General features: G+C 43.7%; 1 protein-coding gene across 4 annotated transcripts in view; it reads left to right on the top strand.

Annotated features, from left to right (window-relative positions):
• NCAPG2 (non-SMC condensin II complex subunit G2) overlaps positions 1–24,902 on the top strand; it is a 61,758-nt gene extending 36,856 nt beyond the window's left edge. For all 4 annotated transcript variants that reach the window (XM_089917103.1, XM_089917102.1, XM_022576307.3 and 1 more), the window contains 11 exons: positions 841–994; positions 1,095–1,268; positions 1,965–2,081; positions 2,167–2,307; positions 7,825–7,924; positions 11,587–11,774; positions 12,738–12,878; positions 14,410–14,513; positions 15,357–15,457; positions 16,587–16,686; positions 24,498–24,902. In XM_089917103.1, the coding sequence (XP_089773229.1) occupies positions 841–994; positions 1,095–1,268; positions 1,965–2,081; positions 2,167–2,307; positions 7,825–7,924; positions 11,587–11,774; positions 12,738–12,878; positions 14,410–14,513; positions 15,357–15,457; positions 16,587–16,686; positions 24,498–24,549 (1,372 nt within the window). In that variant the 3' untranslated portion in view covers positions 24,550–24,902. The remainder of the gene's footprint in view (positions 1–840; positions 995–1,094; positions 1,269–1,964; positions 2,082–2,166; positions 2,308–7,824; positions 7,925–11,586; positions 11,775–12,737; positions 12,879–14,409; positions 14,514–15,356; positions 15,458–16,586; positions 16,687–24,497) is intronic.
• The last annotated feature ends 1,439 nt before the right edge of the window (positions 24,903–26,341 follow it).

The following is a 26,341-nucleotide window of genomic DNA, read 5'->3' on the forward strand; positions in this document are numbered from 1 at the left end:
CTTCCAGGGCTCCGGGACTGCTGAGGGACACAGGAAGCCACCACGGGAAACTGAGAGTCTGGCGTTGTTCAAGTGCCAGATGGTGAGACGTGAGCCATCCCGCCGTCCACCACGGAGCCTTGGCCACACGTGACTCTGAGTGCTTAGAATGTGGAGTCTGGGTTGGGGCAAGCTGTGTGTGCATCCTGGTGTGATGCAGACTCGGGGACCTGGTATGAAAGAGGGATGTAACATGTTTCATCAGTAGTTTTCTACAGTGACCATGTCTTAAAGGATGTTGGGGGTAGGCTGGGCTAAATAAGATACATTATTGAAATTAATCTTGCCTTTTTAGACGTGGCTACTAGGACCTTTATAATGACACACGTGGCCCGCTTTTGTGGCTCACATTGTGTTCTTTATTGGGCAGCGTTGCGCTAGGGTGTTGGTTATTAACTCAGTAAAAATTACTTATTTTTATTCATATTTATAAAAAAAATGTTTTGATGCTAAACAAAAAGTATTGTCCCCAGATTACGGATCTTTACTCTAGAGTCTGACAGACGCAACACAGAAACAAAAGGCCAGGGTTTGTAAGTGCCTGGTGTGTCCTCGGTGCCTCACATCTAGGGGCCCCTGAAGCTGCTTTCAGAGTCAGCATTTTGTACTGGACCTTGTCCTGCGTAGTAATTGTGGGAAAACAGTGTATTTTTCCTGCGGTGGAGAACGTCTGAGAGTTCCCATGATAAGAAGGGCTTATGTACCCTCAGTTTTTAGCTTCTTCATTTTCCCCGCCTTTTAGGAAAGTGAGAAATTGCTATTGAGATATTAGATATGATTTTATATATGTGGCATTTTCAGCTGTGGTGTGATTTCCACACTAAGAAACCAAGAGGAAGGAACAGCCGACAAGAGCTACTGTATTCTGTTAGACTGTCTCTGCTCCTGGGGGCAAGTGGGACACATCCTGGAGCTCGTTTGTGACTCGCTGCCGGAAGAGCAGCCTCAGAGCAAGGTACACTTGTGTCATTTTTAAAGTTTGCTGAAGGAGGGTAGCTGTATGCTAGAACTCACGTGCTTTCCTGCTATGTGCCTCACTCACTGTGGGCTTTCAGGGTAACTCTGCGTCTAAGCGGAAGGTGCGGGTCCAGGACCCGTGCCCAGTCAAACCCGGGCTGGCGCTGGTCTACGTTGAGTACTTGCTGACCCACCCGAAGAATCGCGAGTGCCTGCTTTCCGCGCCCCAGAAGAAACTGAACCGTCTTTTGAAAGCCCTTGAAACATCCAAGGTAACTTTGTAGAGCAGCTGCAGGTGCCGTGGAAGTTGAGCGGTAGGGTAAGGTCTAAGTTTTCCACGTTATAGTGTAAAATTTTCACCTGGGGGCGGGATGGGACTGGGTGAACACTTCCAGGCCCTGGTCTTTCTAGCAAGTCGTGTTCAGAGCCCAGTGTCCTGTTGAGGCCAACTCTGAGGGTGAGCCGGTCTGTCGGAACAGGCCCGACAGCAGGAAGACGGCCCGCCACCCCAGGTCCCCTTGCTCTGGCCCTGCTCATCGACGAGGGAATTCCAGCCCCCTGAGTCCTGGGCAGGCTTTTCTAGGGCCCTTTGGAGAGCGAGTCCCGTGAATTTCCAGTCTCCTCCCCGTCCTGGCTCTTCGGCCGTCTCCTCCAGGCCAGCCCTCGGAAGCAGCCTGTTACTGACACTGCTGCCAGAGGCTCCCACCTATCAGCACCAGACATCGGATGTCGGCGGGTTGGAGGTGGGCAGCGGGGGCTGCAGGGGGCAAGGGCTGGACGAGCTTGATCCTGAGGGCTCCTTGAGCAGCACCTATGAAAAGGTGTCTTCTTGTCCCTTTACGGGAGGCTTGGAGGAGGGAGGACACTCGCCCTGCTGCTCTGGCAGCCCTCTCCTGGCGCAGCTATGTCCTCACTTCATGCGCTGCCTGCTGAGCCGGAACCTAGCCTGCAGATGTCCTGTTTCACAGGTGGATCTGGAATCGATTTTGCAGTCGCCAGGTGGGAGCTCTCACCACCTGAGTGAAGGCACTGCCCTGCGAGCCTTCAGCCTCCACTGTCGGTTGAGTATCCATCTTCAGCACGAGGTGCGTCCACCAGCTTGGGTCAGGACACGGGGCGAATTGGCCCAGCGGCTCTGTGACTAACCTGTCTTCTGTTGTTGTTGGACAGTCCTGCTCAGAAGGCAAAGTTTACCTGTCCACTTTGGAAGACACTGGGTTTTGGTTAGAAAGCAAAGTTCTATCTTTTATCCAAGATCAAGAAGAAGAATATCTGAAGCTTCACAGGGTCGTTTATCAACAGATTATCCAGGTTAGAAGTCTTTAGACACAGAGACCCGTCTCCAAATTGTGATGTGCTTCCAGGTTTTATTTTCTAATTTAAAGCTGTAACTTTAGTCAGTACTGCTGCTCTTCTTAAACACTTACAGTGGCATCTGAATATCTAGAGTTTATCTTTTTTTTTTTGTATGTTTATTTATTTATTTCTTAGTAGTCATCCATTTTATACACATAGTGTATACATGTCAATCCCAATCTCCCAATTCATCCCACCACCACCACCCCGCCGCTTTCCCCCCTTGGTGTCCATATACGTTTGTTCTCTGCATCTGTGTCTCAATTTCTGCCCTGCAAACCAGTTCATCTGTACCATTTTTCTAGGTTCCACATTTACGCGTTAATATATGATTTTTGTTTTTCTGACTTGCTTCGCTCTGTATGACAGTCTCTAGATCCATCCACATCTCTACAAATGACCCAATTTCATTCCTTTATATGGCTGAGTAATATTCCATTGTATATATGGACCACATCTTCTTTATCCATTCATCTGTCGATGGGCATTTAGGTTGCTTCCATGACCTGGCTATTGTAAATAGTGCTGCAATGAACATTGGGGTGCATGTGTCTTTCTGAATTATGGTTTTCTCTGGGTATATGCCCAGTAGTGGGATTGCTGGGTCATATGGTAGTTCTATTTTTAGTTTTTTTAAGGAACCTCCATACTGTTCTCCATAGTGGCTGTATCAATTTACATTCCCACCAACAGTGCAGGAGGGTTCCCTTTTCTCCACACCCTCTCCAGCATTTGTTGTTTGTAGATTTTCTGATGATGCCCATTCTAACTGGTGTGAGGTGATACCTCATTGTAGTTTTGATTTGCATTTCTCTAATAATTAGTGATGTTGAGCAGCTTTTCATGTGCCTCTTGGCCATCTGTATGTCTTCTTTGGAGAAATGTCTGTTTGGGTCTTCTGCCCATTTTTGGATTGGGTTGTTTGTTTTTTTAATATTCCGCTGCATGAGCTGTTTATATATTTTGGAGATTAATCCTTTGTCCGACGATTCATTTGCAAATATTTTCTCCCATTCTGAGGGTTGTCTTTTCGTCTTGTTTATGGTTTCCTTTGCTGTGCAAAAGCTGTTAAGTTTCATTAGGTCCCATTTGTTTATTTTTGTTTTTATTTCCATTACTGTAGGAGGTGGGTCAAAAAAGATCTTGCTGTGATTAATGTCAAAGAGTGTTCTTCCTATGTTTTCCTCTAAGAGTTTTATAGTGCCCCATCTTATATTTAGGTCTTGAATCCATTTTGAGTTTATTTTTGTGTATGGTGTTAGGGAGTGTTCTAATTTCATTCTTTTACACGTAGCTGTCCAGTTTTCCCAGCACCACTTATTGAAGTGACTGTCTTTTCTCCATTGTATACCTTTGCATCCTTTGTCATAGATTAGTTGACCATGGATGCGTGGGTTTATCTCTGGGCTTTCTATCCTGTTGCATTGATCTATGTTTCTGTTTTTGTGCCAGTACCATACTATCTTGATTACTGTAGCTTCGTAGTACAGTCTGAAGTCAGGGAATCTGATTCCTCCAGCTCCTTTTTTTTCCCTCAAGACTGCTTTGGCTCTTCGGGGTCTTTTGTGTCTCCATACAAATTTTAAGATTTTTTGTTCGAGTTCTGTAAAAAATGCCACTGGTAATTTGATAGGGATTGCATTGAATCTGTAGATTGCTTTGGGTAGTATAGCCATTTTCACAATATTGATTCTTCCAATCCAAGAACATGGTATATATCTCCATCTGTTGGTATCATCTTTAATTTCTCTCATCAGTGTCTTATAGTTTTCTGCATATAGGTCTTTTGTCTCCCTCGGTAGGTTTATTCCTAGGTATTTTATTCTTTTTTTGCAATGGTAAATGGGAGTGTTTCCTTAATTTCTCCTTCAGATTTTTCATCATTAGTGTATAGGAATGCAAGAGATTTCTGTGCATTCATTTTGTATCCTGCAAATTTACCAAATTCATTGATTAGGTCTAGTAGTTTTCTGGTAGCATCTTTAGGATTCTCTGTGTATGGTATCATGTCATCTGCAAATAGTGACAGTTTTACCTCTTCTTTTCCAATTTGTATTCCTTTTATTTCTTTTTCTTCCCTGATTGCCGTGGCTAGGACTTCCAAAACTACGTTGAATAATAGTGGCGGGAGTAGACATCCTTGTCTTGTTCCTGATCTTAGAGGAAATGCTTTCAGTTTTTCACCACTGAGAATGATGTTTGCTGTGGGTTTGTTGTATATGGCTTTTATTATGTTGAGGTAGGTTCCCTCTATGCCCACTTTCTGGAGAGTTTTTATCATAAATGGGTGTTGAATTTTGTCAGAAGCTTTTTCTGTATTTATTGAGATATCATATGGTTTTTATTCTTCAGTTTGTTAATATACTGTATCACATTGATTGATTTGCGTATATTGTAGAATCCTTGCATCCCTGGGGTGAATCCCACTTGATCATGGTGTATGATCCTTTTAATGTGTTGTTGGATTCTCTTTGCTAGTATTTTGTTGAGGATTTTTACATCTACATTCATCAGTGATATTGGTCTGTAATTTTATTCTTTTGTAGTATCTTTGTCTGGTTTTGGTATCAGGGTGATGGTGGCCTCATAGAATGAGTTTGGGAGTGTTCCTTCCTCTGCAGTTTTTTTGGAAGAGTTTGAGAAGGATGGGTGTTAGCTCTTCTCTAAATGTTTGAAAGAATTCACCTGTGAAGCTATCTGGTCCAGGACTTTTTGTTTGTTGGAAGATTTTTAATCACAGCTTCCATTTCATTACTTGTGATTGGTCTGTTCATATTTTCTGTTTCTTCCCGGTTCAGTCTTGGAAGGTGATACCTTTCTAAGAATTTGTCTGTTTCTTCTAGGTTGTCCATTTTATTGGCATAGAGTTGCTTGTAGTAGTCTCTTAGGATGCTTTGTATTTCTGCGGTGTCTGTTGTAATTTCTCCTTTTTCATTTCTAATTTTATTGATTTGAGTCCTCTCCCTCTTTTTCTTGATGAGTCTGGCTAATGGTTTATCAATTTTGTTTATCTTCTCAAAAACCAGGTTTTAGTTTTATTGATCTTTGCTTTGTTTTCTTTGTTTCTGTTTCATTTATTTCTGGCCTGATCTTTATGATTTCTTTCCTTCTGCTAACTTTGGGTTTTGTTTCTTCTTCTTTCTCTAGTTCCTTTAGGTGTAAGGTTAGATTGTTTATTTGAGATTTTTCTTGTTTCTTGAGGTAGGCTTGTATGGCTATAAACTTCCCTCTTAGAACTGCCTTTGCCGCATCCCATAGGTTTTGGATCGTCGTGTTTTCATTGTCATTTGTCTCTAGGTATCTTTTGATTTCCTCTTTGATTTCTTCAGTGATCTCTTGGTTATTTAGTAACGTATTGTTTAGCCTCCATGTGTCGGTTTTTTTTACGTTTTTTTCCCTGTAATTGATTTCTAATCTCATAGCATTGTGGTCAGAAAAGATGCTTGGTAAGATTCCAATTTTCTTAAATTTACTGAGGCTTGATTTGTGACCCAAGATGTGATCTATCCTGGAGAATGTTCCGTGCGTACTTGAGAAGAAAGTGTAATCTGCTGTTTTTGGATGGAATGTCTTATAAATATCAATTACATCTATCTGGTCTATTGTGTTATTTAAAGCTTGTGTTTCCTTATTTTCATTTTGGATGATCTGTCCATTGGTGTAAGTGAGGAGTTAAAGTCCCCCACTATTATTGTGTTACTGTCGATTTCCTCTTTTATAGCTGTTAGCAGTTGCCTTATGTATCGAGGTGCTCTTATGTTGGGTGCATATATATTTACAATTGTTATATCTTCTTCTTGGATTGTTCCCTTGATCATTATGTAGTGTCCTTCCTTGTCTCTTGTAACATTCTTTATTTTAAAGCCTATTTTATCTGATATGAGTATAGCTACTCCAGCTTTCTTTTGATTTCCATTTGCATGGAATATCTTTTTCCATCCCCTCACTTTCAGCCTGTATATGTGTCCCTAGGTCTGAGGTGGGTCTCTTGTAGACAGCATATATATGGGTCTTGCTTTTGTATCCATTCAGCAAGCCTGTGTCTTTTGGTTGGAGCATTTAATCCATTCACGTTTAAGGTAATTATCGATATGTATGTTCCTATGACCATTTTCTTAATTGTTTTGGGTTTGTTTTTGTAGGTCCTTTTCTTCTCTTGTGTTTCCCACTTAGAGAAGTTCCTTTAGCATTTGTTGTAGAGCTGGTTTGGTGGTGCTGAATTCTCTTAGTTTTTGCTTGTCTGTGAAGCTTTTGATTTCTCCATTGAATCTGAATTAAATCCTAGCTGGGTAGAGTAATCTTGGTTGTAGGTTCTTCCCTTTCATCACTTTAAGTATATCATGCCACTCCCTTCTGGCTTGTAGAGATTCTGCTGAGAAATCAGCTGTTAACCTTATGGGAGTTCCCTTGTATGTTATTTGTCATTTTTCCCTTGCTGCTTTCAGTAAGTTTTCTTTGATTTTTGCTAATTTGAGTACTATACGTCTCAGTGTGTTTCTCCTTGGGTTTATCCTGTATGGGACTCTCTCTGCTTCCTCGACTTGGGTGGCTATTTCCTTTCCCATGTTAGGGAAGTTTTCAACTATAATCTCTTCAAATATTTTCTCGGGTCCTTTCTCTCTCTTTTCTCCTTCTGGGACCCCTATAATGCAAATGTTGCGTTTAATGTTGTCCCAGAGGTCTCTTAGGCTGTCTTCATTTCTTTTCACTCTTTTTTCTTTATTCTGTTCCACAGCAGTGAATCCCACCATTCTGTCTTGCAGGTCACTTATCCGTTCTTCTGCCTCAGTTATACTGCTATTGATTCCTTCTAGTTTAGTTTTCATTTCAGTTATTGTGTTGTTCATCTCTGTTTGTTTGTTCTTTTATTCTTCTAGATCTTTGTTAAATATTTCTTGCATCTTCTCGACCTTTGCCTCCATTCTTTTTCCGAGGTCCTGGATCATCTTCACTGTCATTATTCTGAATTCTTCTTCTGGAAGGTTGCCTATCTCCACTTCATTTAGTTATTTTTCTGGGTTTTTATCTTGTTCCTTCATGTGGTACATAGCCCTCTGCCTTTTCAACTTGTCTTTCTTTCTGTGAATGTGTCTTTTGTTCCACAGGCTGCAGGATTGTAGTTCTTCTTGCTTCTGTTGTCTGCCCTCTGGTGGATGAGGCTGTCTTAGAGTTTATCTTTTTGCAAAGCATAAACTGCATAATTTTAATGTAATTTGACACATTGCACATAACACGTGTTCAGTAATGTTTGTGGATAACATAAAATGTGTTTCTAGATTTCTTATGGAAAGAGAAATGAGAATTAATGTATTTTTATGGAAATTCCTTTTTAAGCATCTTTGTAGACATCTGCTGTATGAGACCCCTAGTGGTACCCTTAGGTGTTAGGAGCTTGACCAGCTGGATGTCCCCTCTTGTCCCTTCTGTGGCTTTTGATGGGAAATCACATCATCAGGTCTACCTCTCTTACAGACTTACCTGACTGTATGCAAGGATGTCATTGTGGTCGGCCTTGGTGACTGTATGTTTCAGACACAGCTTTTACAGCGGAGCCTGGGAATCATGCAAACAGGTACTGCGTTTATTAAAGGACTAGCTTAGAGCAACTAGCAGTCAGAACCAGCCCCTCTCTCCCTCCCTCACTTCGCTGGTCAGGACTCTTGTTTTTAAGTGATAGATGTGTAGCACAAACTAGCTGACACCAAAAGAGGAATTAACAGGCTGAGGCAGCCAGGAAGTTCAGAGGTGTTTCTGGCCTCGGATGTGACCAGGTGCGGAGTCTCTGGCAAGGTCTTGGGCTCCTCCTCCAGTGGTTTGCGTGATTGCAGCTGCTTTGCCGTGTGGTCACCAGCATGGCCCCAGCCTGTCTGCTGCTCCTGTCTGGTGTCTGGTGTCTTTGTCATCGTCTGCGTGCAAGTCAGGAGCTGTTCAATGTCCCCCCCCCCCACCGCCCCCCGAGACCACTGGGAAGTTGCTGTCACCCCAAGGACAGGATCCCTGGTAACTCATACCATGGCGTCCACACAAGTTAAATGTGTTCAGTGAGTGAGTGAGAAGTTGGCCTCCTTCCAGGTGGGCTGGACTTGGATTATCTGGAGAATCGCATCCAGGGGGGCCGGGCCAGATCCTTGCAGCCCCGTCTCATTGTGGCGGGGGGAGTGTGGGTGGATCCAGGATGCCTCCTCTCCCTCGGGTCATGGGCTGGCTGAGAAGGGCACCGCTGGGCTGTGACCCCTGCCCGCCGCCTCCCTGGGGCAGCCGAGTCGGCACAGAACACCCCGATGCTACAGTTGGTTCTTCCTGAGATCCCTAGAAGCTTGGAAATGCATAATTTGAATTTCTTTAAGCCTAAATATTTGCTATCAGAGATTGAAAGTATTATCATTTACCAAATTCAACATGAAGTTTGCAGTTAGCTCTCTGGGGTCTTTTGCTGTAGTCTTGAGTATCGTTGTGCAGACCCCGGGGAAGTCTTGGCCACAAACCCCACAGCTTCTTTCTTTCATGGTTCTGCCCCTGAGGTTGGCACTTGGCCTGCACGGGAGCTGGGGTGGCAGTCACTGTGCTCTGCTGTCTCGAGTGTGCGTGTCCTTAATCTGTAATACAAGCAAGATTTTACATCATTTGGTTACAATATCCACAAAGACTAAATATTAAATAGAACAAATGTTTTTTGTTTCAAAATCTAACTTTTCCCTTTGTTCAAGTCTTTATAACTCTCACTTTCTATTGTGAAAACAGTGTTTTAAACTTAAGCTTAATGATTGAAACATTAAAGATGATTTGCATTGTTAAACTCACTTTATCATTTAAGAACTATTTTCCCCTAAGGATTAAATCTATTTTTAGTATTTATAAAATTTTCCAAGGAGCTAATAAGAATTTTAGATCTCCAATGTAGCCCGTAAGCTACTGACCTTACCTTCGACCAAGCAATGATCTTTGTATTTATACATTCTAACAATCGGGATTTCCCAGGAGAGAATCAACTGTGTGCTCATTCTTTGTAGTCCTGTACAAATGAGATTATACTTTGCAGTTTTGCTAGGTAAGCCCAGAGTCTGTTCTCTGGACTTGCTCTACTTGAAAGAGTCCTAATAGAACATTTAAATTTAAAACTCAGTCACATTTATATTATTAACATTTGAGCGTGGCGTTCTCCATGCTGAAATGCATATTCTGGAAGAGATGTCCTTGAATACAGCTGAGTTCCCACATATAACCCAGATGTAAACAGCTCAGTTCAAAAATGCAGGTGTTTCTGCTATAACACAACATGTGTGTTTTGAAAAACTGTGTGTTCTGCAAAATCAGGCACTGGAAGTGACGGGGCTTGTGAGAGAAGATGCCTGCGGTGGACTGTGGGCCGGTGCCGCGTGACAGCACCAGGAAATGATAATGCCCCCAAAAGTAATTAGCACGACTACAAGGAAGGTTGAATTCCTAATAAGTAAATATTACAGTAAATAATGGGCTTTGTGGTCAGTGCAAAGGTAAAGGGGGATTGATGGGGACCACAGCCTCCTGTGTAGAGCCGGGCAGGAGGGACTTGCAGGACAGCACACCCCATCTGAGACAGAAAGGGGCCTGGGTCCACGTGGCTCTCGGTGGCTGCTGCCCTGGGATGGGCTAGTGAGCGTCTCCTTGCGTACAGACTCACGGTGGCCTGAGATGCTGACCATCGGTGCTGGGCCGCGTGACCCCCAGCTTAGCCATCCCTGTGCACCAGTCACTCTAGAGAAGCAAGAACTTCCAAAGTGAGGGCCTTCTGTTTCCCATAGCTGCAAATCCTGACCAACCTTAGTAACTTATCATACTCTACTTAACCACTACCTATATATATTTGGTTATAACGCACATATGGCTTGAATGTAATGAAATAACTTTCAACTAAAACTTTCAACATTTCAGATTTTTGTCAGTAGTAAAGACACTAGTTAGTGTGAGGTTCTCCCACTGCACCAGGACCTTGAGGGTGGATGCAAGGGGACAGGCCCCCTTGTCCTCAGAGCCCCGTCACCCTCAGCGTGTTGGCCTCTGCTGAGCTGCTGCCTCACTGCCTGCTTCACTGAAATGACCGATATGTGGAGAATGTATCTCTCTGCCTTCTTCTAGATAAAGAGATTTGTTTCTTGAAAGTTTCTGTTAAGTTTGCAAAGACTCTCCAAACTTTGTGTTGATTCTGGTAGTGCCATACACCTTTTGAGGGGCAAACTCAACTGGAACATGACCATTTCTTTTATTTACTTTAGTAGATAGATTTGGATTTGGGGTTAGTTTCTTACTTCTGTCTCAAGCAGAGCTTCTATGTCTATTAATCTCTTTCATAAATCAAGGAGCTTCCCTATTAGGGCCACATGATTCCTATGTAAGGTAGGAGAGGTCATAACGCTTTGTCCCCTAGATACTAATCTTTTAACGAGGAACATTATTTCTGTGCTTTTCTATGTGACAGGTTTTTAAAAAGTATACGTGTATAGTTTATATAGTATATACTTTTAAATGTATATAAGGAAGAATCATGGTTCCGGCCCAGTCCACCAGGGATGCAGCCCTGCATACAGACCTGAAGGTTAGTCAGTGGTGGGCAGTGTGAGGTGCAGCATGGGTGCAGAGTGGGGCAGGGGCATGGGAGGGCACGGCCACTGGCTCTGTTTGCAGCGCAGCTTACAGGCCAGTCTGGGTAGAAACAAAAAAGAAAATTGAAGGTTCTCAGCATGAATTGTAGAATTGAGTTCACACTCTGAAAACATTTTACCAAATTTTTACCAAATCATTGCCACACAGGAAAGGAGAGAAAGACACCAACAAACTACACAGTGTTGGGGATTTAACAGAGTTGGCCTCGGAGATTCTTAGGTCATAGTCTGAGAGCTCTAGGGCCTTTCCTCTCAGACCCGTCAGCGATGTCACCATCGTGTGAAAAAGTAAGACACGTCCTCTACCCAGGTGTTCAGGGAACCACACTGTCCACACATGCAGTGCTTCTCAGTGCCTGAGCCAGGTGGGCTGTTACTGTTATTGAAGGCATCGGCTTTATATATTTAATAAAAGGAGCAAGTCGTAGGTATGTATGTCTGTTAGATTTTATATTAATCTGACCAACCTGGTATTGGTTCACCAGCAACAGTCTCTTTTAAGTTACCATAATATACATGTGTTAAGTGAAAAAAATATAATAATTTCAACTAAATTGTGTGATTAAATAACTGATTTTTTCAACTTTCTTTCCAGTGAAGGGATTCTTTTATGTTTCATTACTTCTTGGCATTCTGAAGGAGGTAACCAGAAGCTCCTTGACGCAGAAAGCAGATTCAGAGGAAGAGGTCTCAGCTCTGTTCGATTTGGTGCAGAAGGTATTTCAGCAGATGTTGGAATGTATGGCGCGGAGCTTCAGGAAGCAACCAGAAGAAGGCTTGCAGGTACTGGAGCCTCCCCAGGGCGGGGCAGAGGGACTAGAGGGACAGCGCCCACCTGGTGGACCAGGGTGCGCGGAGCCAGGCCCGCTCACACGCCGGGGCTATCGGGTGGGGAGAGGTGCCACGCAGGCAGGAAGTGGCTGCCAGGTGCCACCTTCAGCTGGTGCTGCCAGCCCTCTCCCTGGGGTGGCACGCTCTGGGGCAGGAGGCGAGGGAGGCCAGGGGCCCACCTCCGGCCACCAGTCTGGGGACAGTGTTGACGTGTTCAGGTCAGTAGGCCAGCGGCCCGAGAGCTCCTCGGCCCAGCAGGACGGAAGCAGAGAATGAATACAGTAGCCTGTGAGTGCCCGGCTCTTAGGAGTAGATTTAAAAAGTGCTTAAATGGGAGGAGGTTTATGAGCCATTGAAACTTGCAATTTTATCCTGTTTTTTTTAGCTGGTAGAGGTAATTGAAGGTTATTGGCCATATTTTCTGTAGCCTAGCTCATATTTGAGTTAATTTGAAATAGTCCTGTTTTTGATGAGTTGGTTCAAGTGTCTGTGATCTATTTACAGAATTTGTGCCAAAATATTTTTCTTTTCTCACCATTGTCTGTACAGCTTCGTTCAGAGCACGTGGCCTCATAGTGGGTGTCTTCCCTTAATGTCAGTGATGTTTCTTCATCTCTCCTTTCGAAAACTTTATTAGTGTTATTGATACTCCTATTCTCGGGGATTTTTCTTTGCTCTGGGGTAAGAGTGTCATAATAAAGCCGTTGAATAAAGAGTGTCATAAAGCCCTTCCTGGCGGGCTTCAGTCCTGTGTGTCGCCTTCTGGTCGTGGTTCCCATCAGCTGCAGAGAGGAAGGTGCGGCAGTGAGGGTGGGCAGACGAAACGGGCCCCGGGCCCCCGGGGGCAGCAGGAGGAGGCCTCATTCTTGAAAGTGGTTTTCTAAGCACTAACAGTGACTGATGTGTTTTTCGTAGCTCCTTTATTCTGTTCAGACCCCTCTTCATGAATTTATCAGCACCGTGCAGTCCTGGCACGTGGACACGCCTGTCCACCGGGGCGTGCTCTCCACTCTGATTGCCGCGTCCGTGGTCGAGATAAGTCACCGGCTCCGAAAGGTGAAGTGTGTTGTCCTGAAACTGCTGTGTCTTGTTTTGACTATTCAAGAGGCTGTTTTCTGCTGGCAGCACATTTTTATGCTGTTCCAAGTATTTTTTCAGAACTCAGGTATAGCGGGAGGTCTGCTTCTCCCGCAGCTTCAATACACAGTTCCGTGGCTGGTTTGTGTTTAGAATCACGTGACCATGGGGGGAACCATGCTAAGGATGTTGTCGTTCTTCATTAAAACCAGGCTGCTCCTTGCATCTTGAATACTTCTTTTTGCCATATTTTAGAGGCTTAAGGGAGTTGATACGTTTCTTAAGATTCCCCTCTCCTGACAGGCAGAAGTGGCCCTGGTCAGTGGCGAGCAGGGTGCATGAGTACTCTTGGGCTCTGTTTCTGGAATAGCTCACATCTCTGACTGCCTTGCTGTACATAAGCCTTACTTTTCTTTTTCTTTTACGCATAGGAAATTTGAACCTCTGATATCAGTTTAAACAGATAGTTTGTTTGCCCCCGCTCTATAAAGGACTGGCCGTTTTCCTAGCAGTAGCCTGTTTTATATGATTAGCCTACTTGGTTCAAGATTGACATAATCAGGATGGTAATTCAGGTCACAACAAAAAACCACTCTTTCACGGCGTGGAATCCTGGTGGTAGCGAGTGAGGGCATGGAAGAATGCCTTAAGATAGTTAAATAATGAGGCGTTTTCTCAGTATGAAAAGCTGAAATCTGATAGGAGATATCATTGAAATATACAAATGCAAACATATAATTTGTATAAATTTTGTATTATAAAATCACAAATATAAAAAGAGTTGACAAAATTCTGAGACAATAACATTTAAGGCCCTCCTGAAAGCTTGAAGAGAGGTCATTTTGGTTTAGGAGCGTGATTCCTGGACTATACACAGCCCAAGAACTGGAAGTTATTCAGGCCTGTGAGCTACGCAGCTGACGACGATGAATCCGTCAATGGCCTGTGGGCCATCGTGGCCCACTGTCTGTTTTTGTAAATAAACTTATTTTGGGAAAAAAACAAACAGACTCATATTGGAACATGACCAAGCCCATTTATTTACCTTTTTTCTATGGCTGCTTTGTGCTATAATAGCAGAATTGAGTAACTGTGGCAGAGATCGTTTTGCCCACAAAGCCGAAAATATTTACTCTTTAAATATTTACTATTTTACTACTTTATAGAAAAAGTTTGAGTTGAGAAAACCTGATCTGGACTAATGAGAGTAACGAGTTGTTTGCTTAGTGTAGAAACACGTTGTTTACAGAAGGTAATCGAATTAAAGGGTGTTCGACAGAAGGCTTGTTGAGTGTCTTTTTTCTTCTCTCCAGCTGATTGACACCACTGTGTATAGTAATAGGTTAATCATAATTATGGTAGGCATTGCAGCAATTAATAAAAATCATTGTTTTGAGTTTCTGGAAAGCCTTTCTCAAGTTTGGAAGAAAACCCAGGGAAGTGTAAAATGAGTGATCAGTGCAATCTCAGTCTCAATTCATGTTACTGACTTGACTTTTTTTTTTTTTAGGTTTCTGATACCAAAGAGCTTACTCCCCCAGAGGGTCTTTCAGCCCTTCCACCATTTTCAAGGTGTTTAATAGGAATAATAATAAAATCTCCGAACGTAGTCAGGTAATCCCTTTTTCCTTGCTGTTCTCTTAATCCTGTCGTGGCTGTAAGCTCTCAGTAACTTTAGCTCTATTCCTTTTACTCTCACCATTTGTCAAAAGTGCATTTTTTTCCTAAGAGAAAACATTTCCATACAATTTTCTCTCATTTTATCAGAGATTAAAAATATTAGCATTATACTTATACAAAGTGAAATTCTAACTTTCTGAAAGATATATTCATCCAAAGAGTCTCTGGTTATGCTTTATCATAACTACAGTTCATTTAGAGGGAAACATTTAAAATTTTAATGTCACTGAAATACTTCCTACAATGGACACTTTCAAAACACGACTTGGGTAAATTCCATGTGGTTTTCATTCGGCACACAGCTGTTACTCATTTCTCCATGCCGTGTGTCACCTGACCTGCTTCTAGGGTTTCTTGTGGCACATGCAGGACTGGTGGGCTACAAAAGGGATAGTTTTGCAGATACCTGATACCTGTGGAATTTTAATAGTACATATGTTCCTTGAAAACTTCAAAAAGCATTGTTTTTAACAGCTATGAATTATCTTTCAATAGCATATCAAATCTTTTTTGTGGGCATTACGAGTATGCAGAGTGGCTTTATTCACTAACCAGAACAACCCTCTTCTCTTTCTAGCAACGCCCTCTGATTTTAGTGTCTCACCTGTATGATTTGGCATGCTTACAGCGAAGAGTATGGGAAGAGTTTAGTCAACTTCCCATGTTAGCTGAAAACTAGAATTCATGGTGGTTGATGAATCTTGGCTATATTTGTCTTTCTATAAAGTATTAAGATATACTATAGAGTAATTTCAGTTGTTTTTTACTTTTTTGCAGGTCATTTTTAGATGAATTGAAGGCGTGTGTTATTTCTGAGGATATTGAAGGCATCGTGTGTCTCACAGCTGTTATGCACATTATCTTGGTTATTAATAAAGGTTGGTTAAATTTTCTATGGTATCGTCTGGGACATTGCTGGGTGCATCTTACACAGAACTGTTGTGGAATGTTTGGGAGTGAATCCCCTGCTAGTTAGGCTCTCACGGCACTTTCCCCCAAGCTCTCCACGCGCTACACGTGTGCCGTCTGCCTGGGCATCTGCTATGTAGCTGCCCTGTACCAGCTTGAATAATGGTAGCTTCTTAATGCAGCTCCTGTCCACTTTCCCACTGGACCCATTACGTCTCCCTCTCTGTGCCTTAGACTGAATTTCTATTGATTTGTCATTTATTACCTTTGTCATGTACATTTAAAAATCTGAATTCATTTTTGCTAATGATGGTGTGTTTTGGTATTAATATTTAATGTATCTGTGTTTTGCTTAACTTTAACTGTGCCTATTCTGGGTATCCCAGCCAGTTGAAATAGTATTGGAAAAATAATTGGAGATACCTAGGAAATGCTTACCTAAGTGTAAAATATGGTAATGTCCCTGCAGATGGACTACTATTAAGTTTCTGTATTTTTTGACCAGTTTTACTAATGTTGAAATGATTTTCTAAGATATTATTCACAGAGTGATCCTCTCAAAACAAGCTCTCCCCATAAGCATGAATGCATAGTATGGCTATAGATTCATGACAGGAATTTGTAACTAGTTTGACCCAGGCCAAGCATCAGGAAAGACTTGCCTGAGACAGTGTCTCCTGGGGAGACATCTGCAGGAAGAGGGACGTTCTCCATGTGGAGGGTGTGAGGATGGAGGTTGGGGTGCAGATGGCCACCGTGTACGTAATAGGCGCTTAAGCCTCTGCCAAACAGATGATGACTCTGAAATGTGTTAGTTCCATTACTGTTGAAGGTGTTGGTGATCATCAAGTCTCACGGCATGGACAGAACTCATGGGATCACGGCCTTGGGAACTACCTCAGAGCCAATGAGGTGCTTTGTAATCACTCATTGGCTCTTCTAACATCCCTTTAAAGGGATCATTACTGTTCTGCAGGTCAATATATGCACTGACTCAGAGGGGAGGGTAGGAGGCTCTGTCTTACTGAAATTGAAACTGCATTGAGAGTCTGTGTGCTTTTTGTGTAGTTGTGTTCAATATTTTTCTGTCTTTAACAGGTAAACATAAGAGTTCAAAAGTGAAGGGTGTTGCAGCTACTGTTCACAGAAAACTAAAGACATTCATGGAAATTACTTTGGAAGAGGATAGCTTGGAAAGGTAAAGCACTAGATACCCACCAGGTGTGATTATATGAACACTGCTAGTTATTCCTTAGGTATATTTTAGAACACGTTTTCATTGCTGCTAGTTACAGCCAGGTAGAAAACTGGGGATTGAAGGGATAGAAGTGTTTCTGTTGGCAAGACCCCTTGAGCCTATGTTTTAATTACTTCCTCATTCTGTCTTTAAAAACAAAAACAAAACTGTCACTTGCAAGATTCTGCCCTAGAAAAGGAAGGGCATACAAACTCATTCTATATGGTTTTATTTTATTTTATTTATTATTTATTATTTATTTATTTTTGGCTGTGTCGGATCTTAGTTGAGGCACATGGGATCTTTCCTTGTGGGCTTCTCTCTAGTTGTGGTGCATGGGCTTCAGAGTGCGTGGGCTCAGTAGTGGTGGTGCATGGGCTTAGTTGCTCCATGGTATGTGGGGTCTTAGTTCCCCGACCAGGGATCGAACCTGCGGCCTCTGCATTGGAAGGCGGATTCTTACCCACTGGACCACCAGGGAAGTCCCGTCATTCTATATGGTTTTAAACCTAGACAGATTATATTTGGTGGTTTGCTGTATTTTTGAAACCATGAACATTCATTCCTGGGTTATAATTACCAGTTTACAAGTATCCATGTTGGGAATGGGAATGGTCCCTCCAGAGACTGAAGAAATGTGCACTGTTTTCTACTTTCCAGGTAGCTTGTTGCTGCTGCAGGGACTGCTGTCTAAGAATGTATTCATTGGGCTATTTTTCCAGCCAGGTGTTTTTCCTGCTGTACAATGTTTTTGACATGCTGTGCAATTTCCTGTAGACTCTTTCTGAATTGTGTTTGACTCTCAGACCAGCCACAGAAGCAGTGTTTTTCCTGCTGTTTTCTGAACACCATACAGTTAACTGTTACAGAGCTTTGAACCAGGTAATTAGTTTTATATATGCCTGGGAAATAAGCCACTTTCCATAGCTACTTTCTCCTTTGGAGAAAGGCTTTCAAAATCCTAAATTGCTAACTTATGAACAAAGACAGTTTTATCTCTTCCTTACCAATCTGTATACCTTTCTTTCCTTGTCTTATTGCATTAGCTAGGGCTTCTGGTACGATATTGAAAAGGAGTGGTGAAAGGACATACTTGTCTTGTACGTGATCTTAGTGGGAAAGCTTCCCATTTCTCACCATTAAGCACAATGTTAGCTGTAGATGTTCTTTATCAAGTTGAGGAAGTTCCCCTCTATTCCTAATTTACAGATAGTTCTTATCATAGTGGGTGTTGGATCTTGTCAAATGCTTTTTCTGCATCTACTGACAAGGTCATAGGATTTTTCTTCTTTAGCCTGTTGATGTGGTAGGTTACGTTAGTTGATTTTCAGATGTTGAACCAGCCTTGCATACCTGGGATAAATCCCACTCGGTCATGGTGTATAATTTTTTAATACACTGTTGGGTTTAATTTGCTAATATATATATATATATATATATATATATATTTTGGGGTTCGCGGGCCTCTCAGTGTTGTGGCCTCTCCCGTCGCGGAGCACAGGCTCTGGACGCGCAGGCTCAGGGGCCATGGCTCATGGGCCTGGCCGCTCCGCGGCATGTGGGATCCTCCCAGACCAGGGCACGAACCCGTGTCCCCTGCATCAGCAGGCGGACTCTCAACCACTGTGCCACCAGGGAAGCCCATAATTTGCTAATATTTTATTAAGTACTTTTTGCATCTATGCTCATGAGTGAGATTGTTCTGTAGTTATCTTTTCTTGTAATGTCTTTGTCTGGCTTTGTGACTAGGGAATTGCTGGCCTCATAGAATGACTTAGGAAGTATTCCTTCCCTTCTTCTATCGTCTGAAAGAGACTGTAAAGAATTGGTATAGCTTCTTTCTCAAATATTTGGTTAGAATTCACCAGTGAATCCGTCTGGGTCTGGTGCTTTCTACTTTTGGAAGGTTATTAATTACTGACTCAATTTTTTTAATAGATGCCTATTCAGATTGTCTATTTCTTCTTGAGTTAGTTTTGGCAGATTGTGCCTTTCAAGGATTTGGTCCATTTCATCTAGGCTGTCAACTTTGTGGGTATAGTATTCCTTAATTGTCTTTTTTTTAATGTCCATGGGATCTGTAGTTATGTACTCTTTTTCATTTCTCATATTAGTAATTTGTGTCCTCTTTTTTTTTTTCCAGCCTGGCTAGAGGCTTATTGGTTTTATTGATCTTTTAAAAGAACCAGCTTTTTGTTTCATTGATTTTCTCTATTGATTTCTGTTTTTCATTTCTTTTTTTTTTTTGCTTTCTGCTCTAATTTTTATTATTTCTTTTCTTTGGCCTGCTTTGGATTTAATTTGCTCTTTTTTTTCTTTTTTTCTGGTTTCTGGAAGCCTAGATTACTGATTTTAGATGTTTCTTCTTTTCTAATAGTCAGTGCTATAAATTACTCTCTAAGCACTGCTTTTGCTGCGTGGCACAAATTTTGATGTTATGTTTTCATTTCCGTTTAGTTAAAAATATTTTAAAATTTCTCTTGAGATTTCTTCTTTGCTGCATGTATTCTTTAGAAGTGTGTTACTTAATCTCTCAATTTTCCAGTTATTTTTTTGTTATTCATCTCTAGTTTAATGTCTGAGAGAAGACATTGTATGGGTTTCTATTCTTTTAAATGTATTAAGGTGTGTTTTATGGCCTAATATGTGATCTATCTTGGTGAATGTTCCACAGGAGCTTGAGAAGAATGTGCATTGTGCTATTGTAGGGTGAAGGAATCTGTAAATGTCAGTTGTATCCTCTTGGTTGATGGTGTTGAGTTCAGCTTGTCCTTACTAATTTTCTGCCTGCTGGATCTGTCCATTTTTGACAGAGGGGTTTTCCTTTATATATTTTGTAATCCTGATATTAGGAGCATATGATTTTAGAACTATTATATCTTCTTGATTGGATTGACCCTTTTATTTTTATGGGGGGTCCCGCTTCTTCTCCAGTAATGCTTTGCTCCGTAAAAGCCATTTTGTCAGGTATGAAGATGGCTCCCCAGCCTCCTTCAGTGAGCATCTCTGGAGCATTCGTGGTGTTTTAGTCAGGAGGCGGAAACCCCACGGTGACGGGACAGTGTAAGCTCCAAGTCAGGAGCTCCCATCAGGGCACTGGTGCAACGGACTGGGGGCTCGTGAGGGTCACAGCGAACTGTAAAGGGTGGGCTCACCCTCATGGGCTCAGCAGCTCCCCCAGCACTACCCCTAGGGAGGACGCACACCCCAGGCTGAGCCTCTCCAGGATGGAGAAGTCCTCAGGCCTTCTGGGGGGACCGCTGGCCATCTGGTCTCCGGGGGTGGGGCCCGTCCATAGGGAGGTGCCAGGGGAGCTGCTGAGCCCATGAGCCCCACCGCGGGTCAGGCAGCCGCCCTTTGGGGCCTGGGTGCTGCCTCTGCTGCTTGCACCCCCCGGAGAAGGCTGGACCTTGTGGGAAGCCCTCTGGCGCCCCTGCTGCTAGGGCTGGTGCTGTGCCTCATGAGCCCCAGCGGGGCCCTGGAGCGGGGGCTTGCTCGTCTGCGAGCCAAGGACGCGCGTTCAATTACAGGCTTTACTGCAGAGACTGTTGACTATTTCCTATGCAGTTTAGGAAGGGTCTTTGAGGGAGAAACCCAACAGACTCTAGGGTTATGAACTTGTTTAATTTCTAGGTATGGGAGGAAGAGGGAAGTGAGCTTCTAATTTGGAGGAAACTGAGGAGTGTTTGTATGTTTCTGAAAACACAGTGCAGTGCAAATACTAAATAAGGCCGTCAGAATTACAAACTAGGTAAATGATAGGTTATTGTCATGGGACATGGTCATAACCTCGGAAATGCAAGCATTTTACAAGATTTCTCTGTTAGAAATACCATCTTTAAGGATAGTTTTTTGGAAAAGAATGGTATGAACTGCTCTGAGGGTGTAAGGAAAGAGGGACGTTTGCACTTGTACAGAGTTTCAAGGCGAGTACTTGAATTGTGTTAGTTACGCTGACAGAAAAAAAGGCCTTAGAAGTTCAGAACGTACTCCATGGAAAAGAAAAGGATATTCATAGAAGTTAAATGCAGGGCATGTAATATTTTGTTTCTTCATTGTTTCTACAACTATGCAGTTTTCTGTGCTAAGCTGATACACAGATGGCAAGAAACAGTTCTTGCCTTTAAGGAGGAAACATCCTAAAAAAGTAAATAGGTAGAGACTGAAATATTGGCTTCTTACTTAAATATGCAAGAAGCACACTGTACAAAAACCAGTGTCTGGAAAATAAAAAAAAAAGAACTTAAAAAAATTGATGAAACAAAAAAAATCAATCTAATGGAAGATAAGCAGTTAAGATTTAAGACTCTATTTTAGAATATTATTTATTTTTGTTGGCATAGAGACGTTAAGGCAAGTCTGCATCTTTAAGACTCTTGGGACCCTTTGGTCCAATGAATATTTTAGGAAGCGGGGCATTAATTTAGAAGTGAATGTTTTCCTAACAAATACACTAGCTTTCTCTGCAGCAGGGCTAGTATTTTGTTGGCTGGTCTGTTGGGTGCTGTCTCATTGCACTTTCAGTGCCTCACCTGGCATAGTGCTCTGTAAGTTCTGTAAATTGTGTAAACTGGACTGTTTTCTCAGGAGCAACAGCATGCATTCACCAACGCACTCATGCATTTAAGTGTCAAAGGATGTCACCTTTATTACTTTCATACATAGTATACGAGTAGCACTATAATTAGAGATTATTTCTTAAGGTTTGTGTTATATCATGAATTTTTCCCACTAAGTGAACTGGAATCATATTATAAGCAAGTTAATTACCAGCATTAACTGTGTTTTGGCAGCTTTGGTGGTGTATGTGCATCCCCAACGTTAAACCTTGTGCTTAGACTTGAAGCAAAGGAGTATTCCCTGAAACAGTGGCCTCTTGTTTATTATCAAGTATTGATACGTAATATCACCTTATTCCACTGTATGTAATTTTCATAGTCTCTTTTAAAAAATGAATTCGAGGCTGGATGCTTTTTGTAGCTCATTTAGAAGCATGCATCAAAACCTAGGGACCTTGGTGTGGATAATTAAAAACTACTCGTAAATAAAACCCTTCTTTAATTAGAAAACATACGTTGCTTATCTTACCGATTGTTTTTCTCGGAAGGCTGATTTTGTGCCTCTCCTGTGTTGGCGTCTCCAGCCATGAGCACGGCCGGCCTTGGGCCGTAGGAGCTGGAGGTGGGCGGGTCGTGGGGAGTCAGAGCTCAGTGGGCGACATGGGGGACCCTGGACCAGGGCTGCCACTGTCCCTTCCAGCTCTGAAATTGTATGCTCATTTATTTTGCCCCTTAATAATTCTGATTCCTCTGGTCTATACAGTGTATCCAGCCCTCTCCCCAGGTAATAGGAGAATGACTGAATTCACAGGAGAGCAGAAGAGCTTGTTGGTATCCGAGCCCCATGGGGTAGTCAGAGGCCTGGTTTGCACCCACCGTACCTTTGCTGATGCTGGGGTCCCAGGCAGGTTGCTTTGCCTCTCAGCCTTGGTTTCTGGCCTTGGAAGGAGAAGTCAGGATGCCCGGAAGCCCAGAACTGGCCTGGTGCTCGGTTCAGAGGTGACCAGAGTCTCAGACTGGACTTAGGCCAGCATGAGAGGCTGATTACCCTATAGTAATTTAATAAGTCATTTTGCCAAGGTAACCTAACATTTTTCTTTAAGGGTTTAAAAATTCTTACATAAGGAGACAATATTTTCGAGTGATTAAAAATAAGTCTTAGATTGTGGGGCGTTGGTGACTTACTGTGTCCTGTGTCCCTCTGTCTCGTCTCCTGGGTGGGATAGTGCTCCCCACCTCTGGCCACCAGGGAGCTGGGGCCTGGCTGGCGTGTTGGCCCTTGCAAGCGTCGTAGCCTATAGCTCTCGAAGAGTTGATGCAGGAGGGTGGTGCCGTTGGGCACTGATGCCAGGAGGCCGGAAGGGATGGGGGGCATCCGAGTCTCCTGGTGTTTCTCCGGATGCAGACAGCTGCTCGCTGCTGATGGGGCAGCTTCCGTAGGCTTCGTGCTTCCCACCGTCTGCCGTCTGTGCTCAGCCTGAGACGTCTGTGGGGCGCAGACAAAAATGACTGCACACGTGCAGCAGTGTAGCGGTGAGAGACAAACAGGACAACCGTTAGTAAAGCAGCAGTGCTGGGCCAGCCAGACACTTAATGACAAGAGTCTTCAAAGAAAAGTCAATCGTAGCCCAAAAGAATGATCTGGAACTAAAAACCCTTGAGTTGGAAACGTTGCTGAGGCACTGGAGCCTCAGCTCCCAAGTGGTCCAGAAGGTCACCGTGGAGGGTGCCCCCGAGCAGGACAGACACCGATGAGGGTCCTGGGGGAAGCAGACCAGGGAGAGACCCAGGGAAGCAGCGATCCAACCGCCGACGGGAGAGGATTTCCTGGGGCCAAAGAGATATGCAATTTTAAAGATTCATTTTTTGTTGTTGTTGTTTCTTTAACTAAAGTTTAGATGGGACTGATGAAAAAAATCACGCATAAGTCTGAATAAAATTCCTGAATTTTGAGACAAAGAGAAAAATATGAAAACTTTTCTAGATCTGTGTTGGCCCCTACGGGGCTCCTCGTGACGAGTGGAATAAGTGAGTGTGACTCGAGATGTGGCCCAGGTGTGAGGACCCACAGGCTCTGCGGCTGGTGTGCAGAAGGGCTGTGAGATACGTTGGTGATGTTTTTGTGTTGGTTACAGGTTGACTTATTTCGGTGTGTGGGGTTAAATAAAATACACTGTTGACTCTTGGACAGCAGAGGTCGGAACTATGTGGATCCACTTAAATGCAGACGTTTTCCATAGTAAATGGCCCAGGACTGCACAGTCGTAGTTGGGTGAATCTGTGGATGCAGAACCGCGGATATGGAAGAGCTGCGTTCTCAGAGGGCCGACTAAGTTATCCACAGATTTTCAACCTTGCGGAGGGTCGCGTCGCCCCAAACCCCTGCGTCGTTCAAGGGCCAACTGTCTTAAGACGAATTTCACCCATTCTTTTCATCTCTTTGAACGTGGCTACTAGAAAATGTAAAGTTACCCCATGCTTGTGTTGATACTGGACAGGGCAGGACACGGGCAGACCCGAGTGCCCATAACAGCTCCAGGCTGAAGAGTGAATCAAGCTGAGGGGCCGTTTGGGATAAAGGTTGAGGTTTGTCTTGGCAGGAATTCAGAGGTTGGCTGGCCCACACACCCTCTGAGGGGAGCTCGGGGGATGGAGAAGGAAGGGGAGTGGGTGACGGGCTGCCCAGCCAGTCTCGCCTGGGGACAGGTGTGCAGGGGGTGGGACGAGAAAGTGAGGTGTGTGTGCAGGAAGTGAGCAAGCATGGTCGCAGCAGTGCATCATGGGGGTTAATGGTTGTCGTTTACCTTGTGATCTCGCGAAGGAGGGAGACGAGCTAACGATTGTGGGCGTGGGAAAAGGGGGCGCCCGGCCATACCCGTGAGCCTGCCGTGTGTCTCCTAGAGGAGAGTCCTTGTGAGTGAAAGAGGAAGCACGGCCAGGTGAGCACCTTTCACCGAGAGGGTCTTCTGTTCGTGTTCCTTGGGGACAGAGGACGCCTCCGGTCATGGATGGCTCTGTGTGCCGTGTGTCGCGCTAAGATTTCTGCTGATGGCGATTCTTATTACTCCATTTACCTTTGAGAAACAGCGATTACTTCAGTTTTCTCTTTAAGTGTATTCTGTTCCAAACCATTTTTAGATTTATTCTGTGAAAATGTAAATTTGCATACTTCAGTCACATTTTTCTGTAGCTAATTCTTTCTCTGTGTTTCAGGTTTCTCTATGAATCATCATCAAGAACTTTGGGAGCACTTTTGAATTCATAACCAAGCCAACATCTTGGTCATTAAAAATAGAGAAAAAGGACTTACAGAAAGCGAGATGGATGTGTATTTTCCTAGTGTTTTTAATGTTAATAACCCATATAGTAGAGAAGGGGTAGGATTTATTTTGGGGTGGGTATGAGTAGAAAACTCAAAGGTTCTTACATTTTTGCCCAGCGCCTGCATAAATGATACATTTAATGTAACAGGCTCCAGGTATGAATGGTGCAGAAACCCACAGAGCAAAGAAAAAAAAAAAAAAAAAGACACCTTTCTAGCAAACCCGGTTGTTTTAAAAATGACTTTTATATATAATATTGCTTGCAAACTATGAGTAATAAAGCAATGACAACACCTGTTTGTCTACTTGATTTAAAAATATTAGTACAAGTTTTCCCCTGCAGGAACGAGGGCTGAGTTCTGGGCGGGCCTGCCTTTCTACCAGGGGCAGAGGTGTAAAGCGCAGGGAGCGGCTGGGTGGGTGTGGGGAAAGGGGCCACGCGCGGGGGCCTGTGGCTGTGAGTGCCAGGACACAGATCCAGTCATGCAGCCTGAAGCTGAACCACCTTTTCTTTCCGAGAGCTGTCCCGGCTGACGGAGGACTGGCCCCCGGCTCCCTGGCTGCATCGTCCTGCATCACCACCCCCGTTGCCAGAGTCTCCACGTTCAGATCCCGACAGCCACGGCCCAGGTCGAGGCCGTCAGCATCCTGCTGCCTGGGGTGCTGCTTCAAACGCACACGTGTTCTGTCTTAGCCCCCCAGCAGGAAGGAAAGAAGTGCCAATGTCTCAGTGCCTCTGTTTCTCCAAGAAGGTACCTAAATGGACTGTGTACCGTGGTCATGAGCATTTAGCGCAAGGTTTTACTGAGGGATATCTGAGGACTGGGAGGTGGGGGGTTGATTACTCAGCTGGTTTTGAACATAAGACTATCTAAACATCTTTGCTAATTAACTAAGCCGTACTTTGTATTGGTGAATTTTGTTTTTCTTTTTTGCCCTTTCCTTGTTTGATTTAGTTTCAAGAATAGGCAAGCCTCATAAAATGAACTGAGGAGTGTTCTGTCTTTTGGTATTCCTGGAAGAGTTTGTTCAAGATGAGAAGTAGTTCCTTGCATTTGTTGTAGCACCCTAAAATGGAGCTTGGTGTTTGTTCCCTTTGTGGGAAGAGGTTAATTGGCTTTTTAATTTGCATGTACGTTTTTAGGATAGTCGGGTTTTCTTTTATCTTGTGTCAAACTTGATGGGTGAAATAATCCAATTTGTGAAAAAATATGATTCCATTTTTATTGGGTCAAAATAGTTCAGACACTCCTGCTGTAGGCATACACCCTAGAGAAGTCCCTACACGTGTGCACGGGGGACAGAGCGGGGTGCTCAGATGCGGAGTGGTGGGGCGCCGGGGCGCTGGGGCTTCACTAGGGGAGCAGGTTTAAAAGCACGCAGAACTGAACGCTGTATTGCTTATGCTCGCGTGTGTGATGACAGCGTGCGGATGCATGAGGAAAGGACAAAGACAGGCTTCCAGTCTAGTCCACCCCACCCCTTTCCTGCCCACACATTCACAAAGCCCTCCTCGCTGTCATTACACATGGAATAAAAGCAGGGTCTCCTGGCTAACAGGCAGGGGTCCCTTCATGGGGTGGGGAGGGGGTCGCCATTCCCAGCGGGGAGGCCCTCCTTGAGATTTCCATCCTCCGGGTCTCCAGAATCCTCTGTGTCCTGCAATCGCATGTTCACCCTGATTCCTCCAAGCTGTGGGGTGCAGCTCCTCCCTCCCCACTCTGGGCTGTGCCC

This window comes from Delphinapterus leucas, chromosome 9 (assembly GCF_059928025.1).
Source record: "Delphinapterus leucas isolate spDelLeu-1000000601 "Yukka" chromosome 9, BTC_Dleu_Yukka2, whole genome shotgun sequence".
NCBI classification, from domain to species: domain Eukaryota; kingdom Metazoa; phylum Chordata; class Mammalia; order Artiodactyla; family Monodontidae; genus Delphinapterus; species Delphinapterus leucas.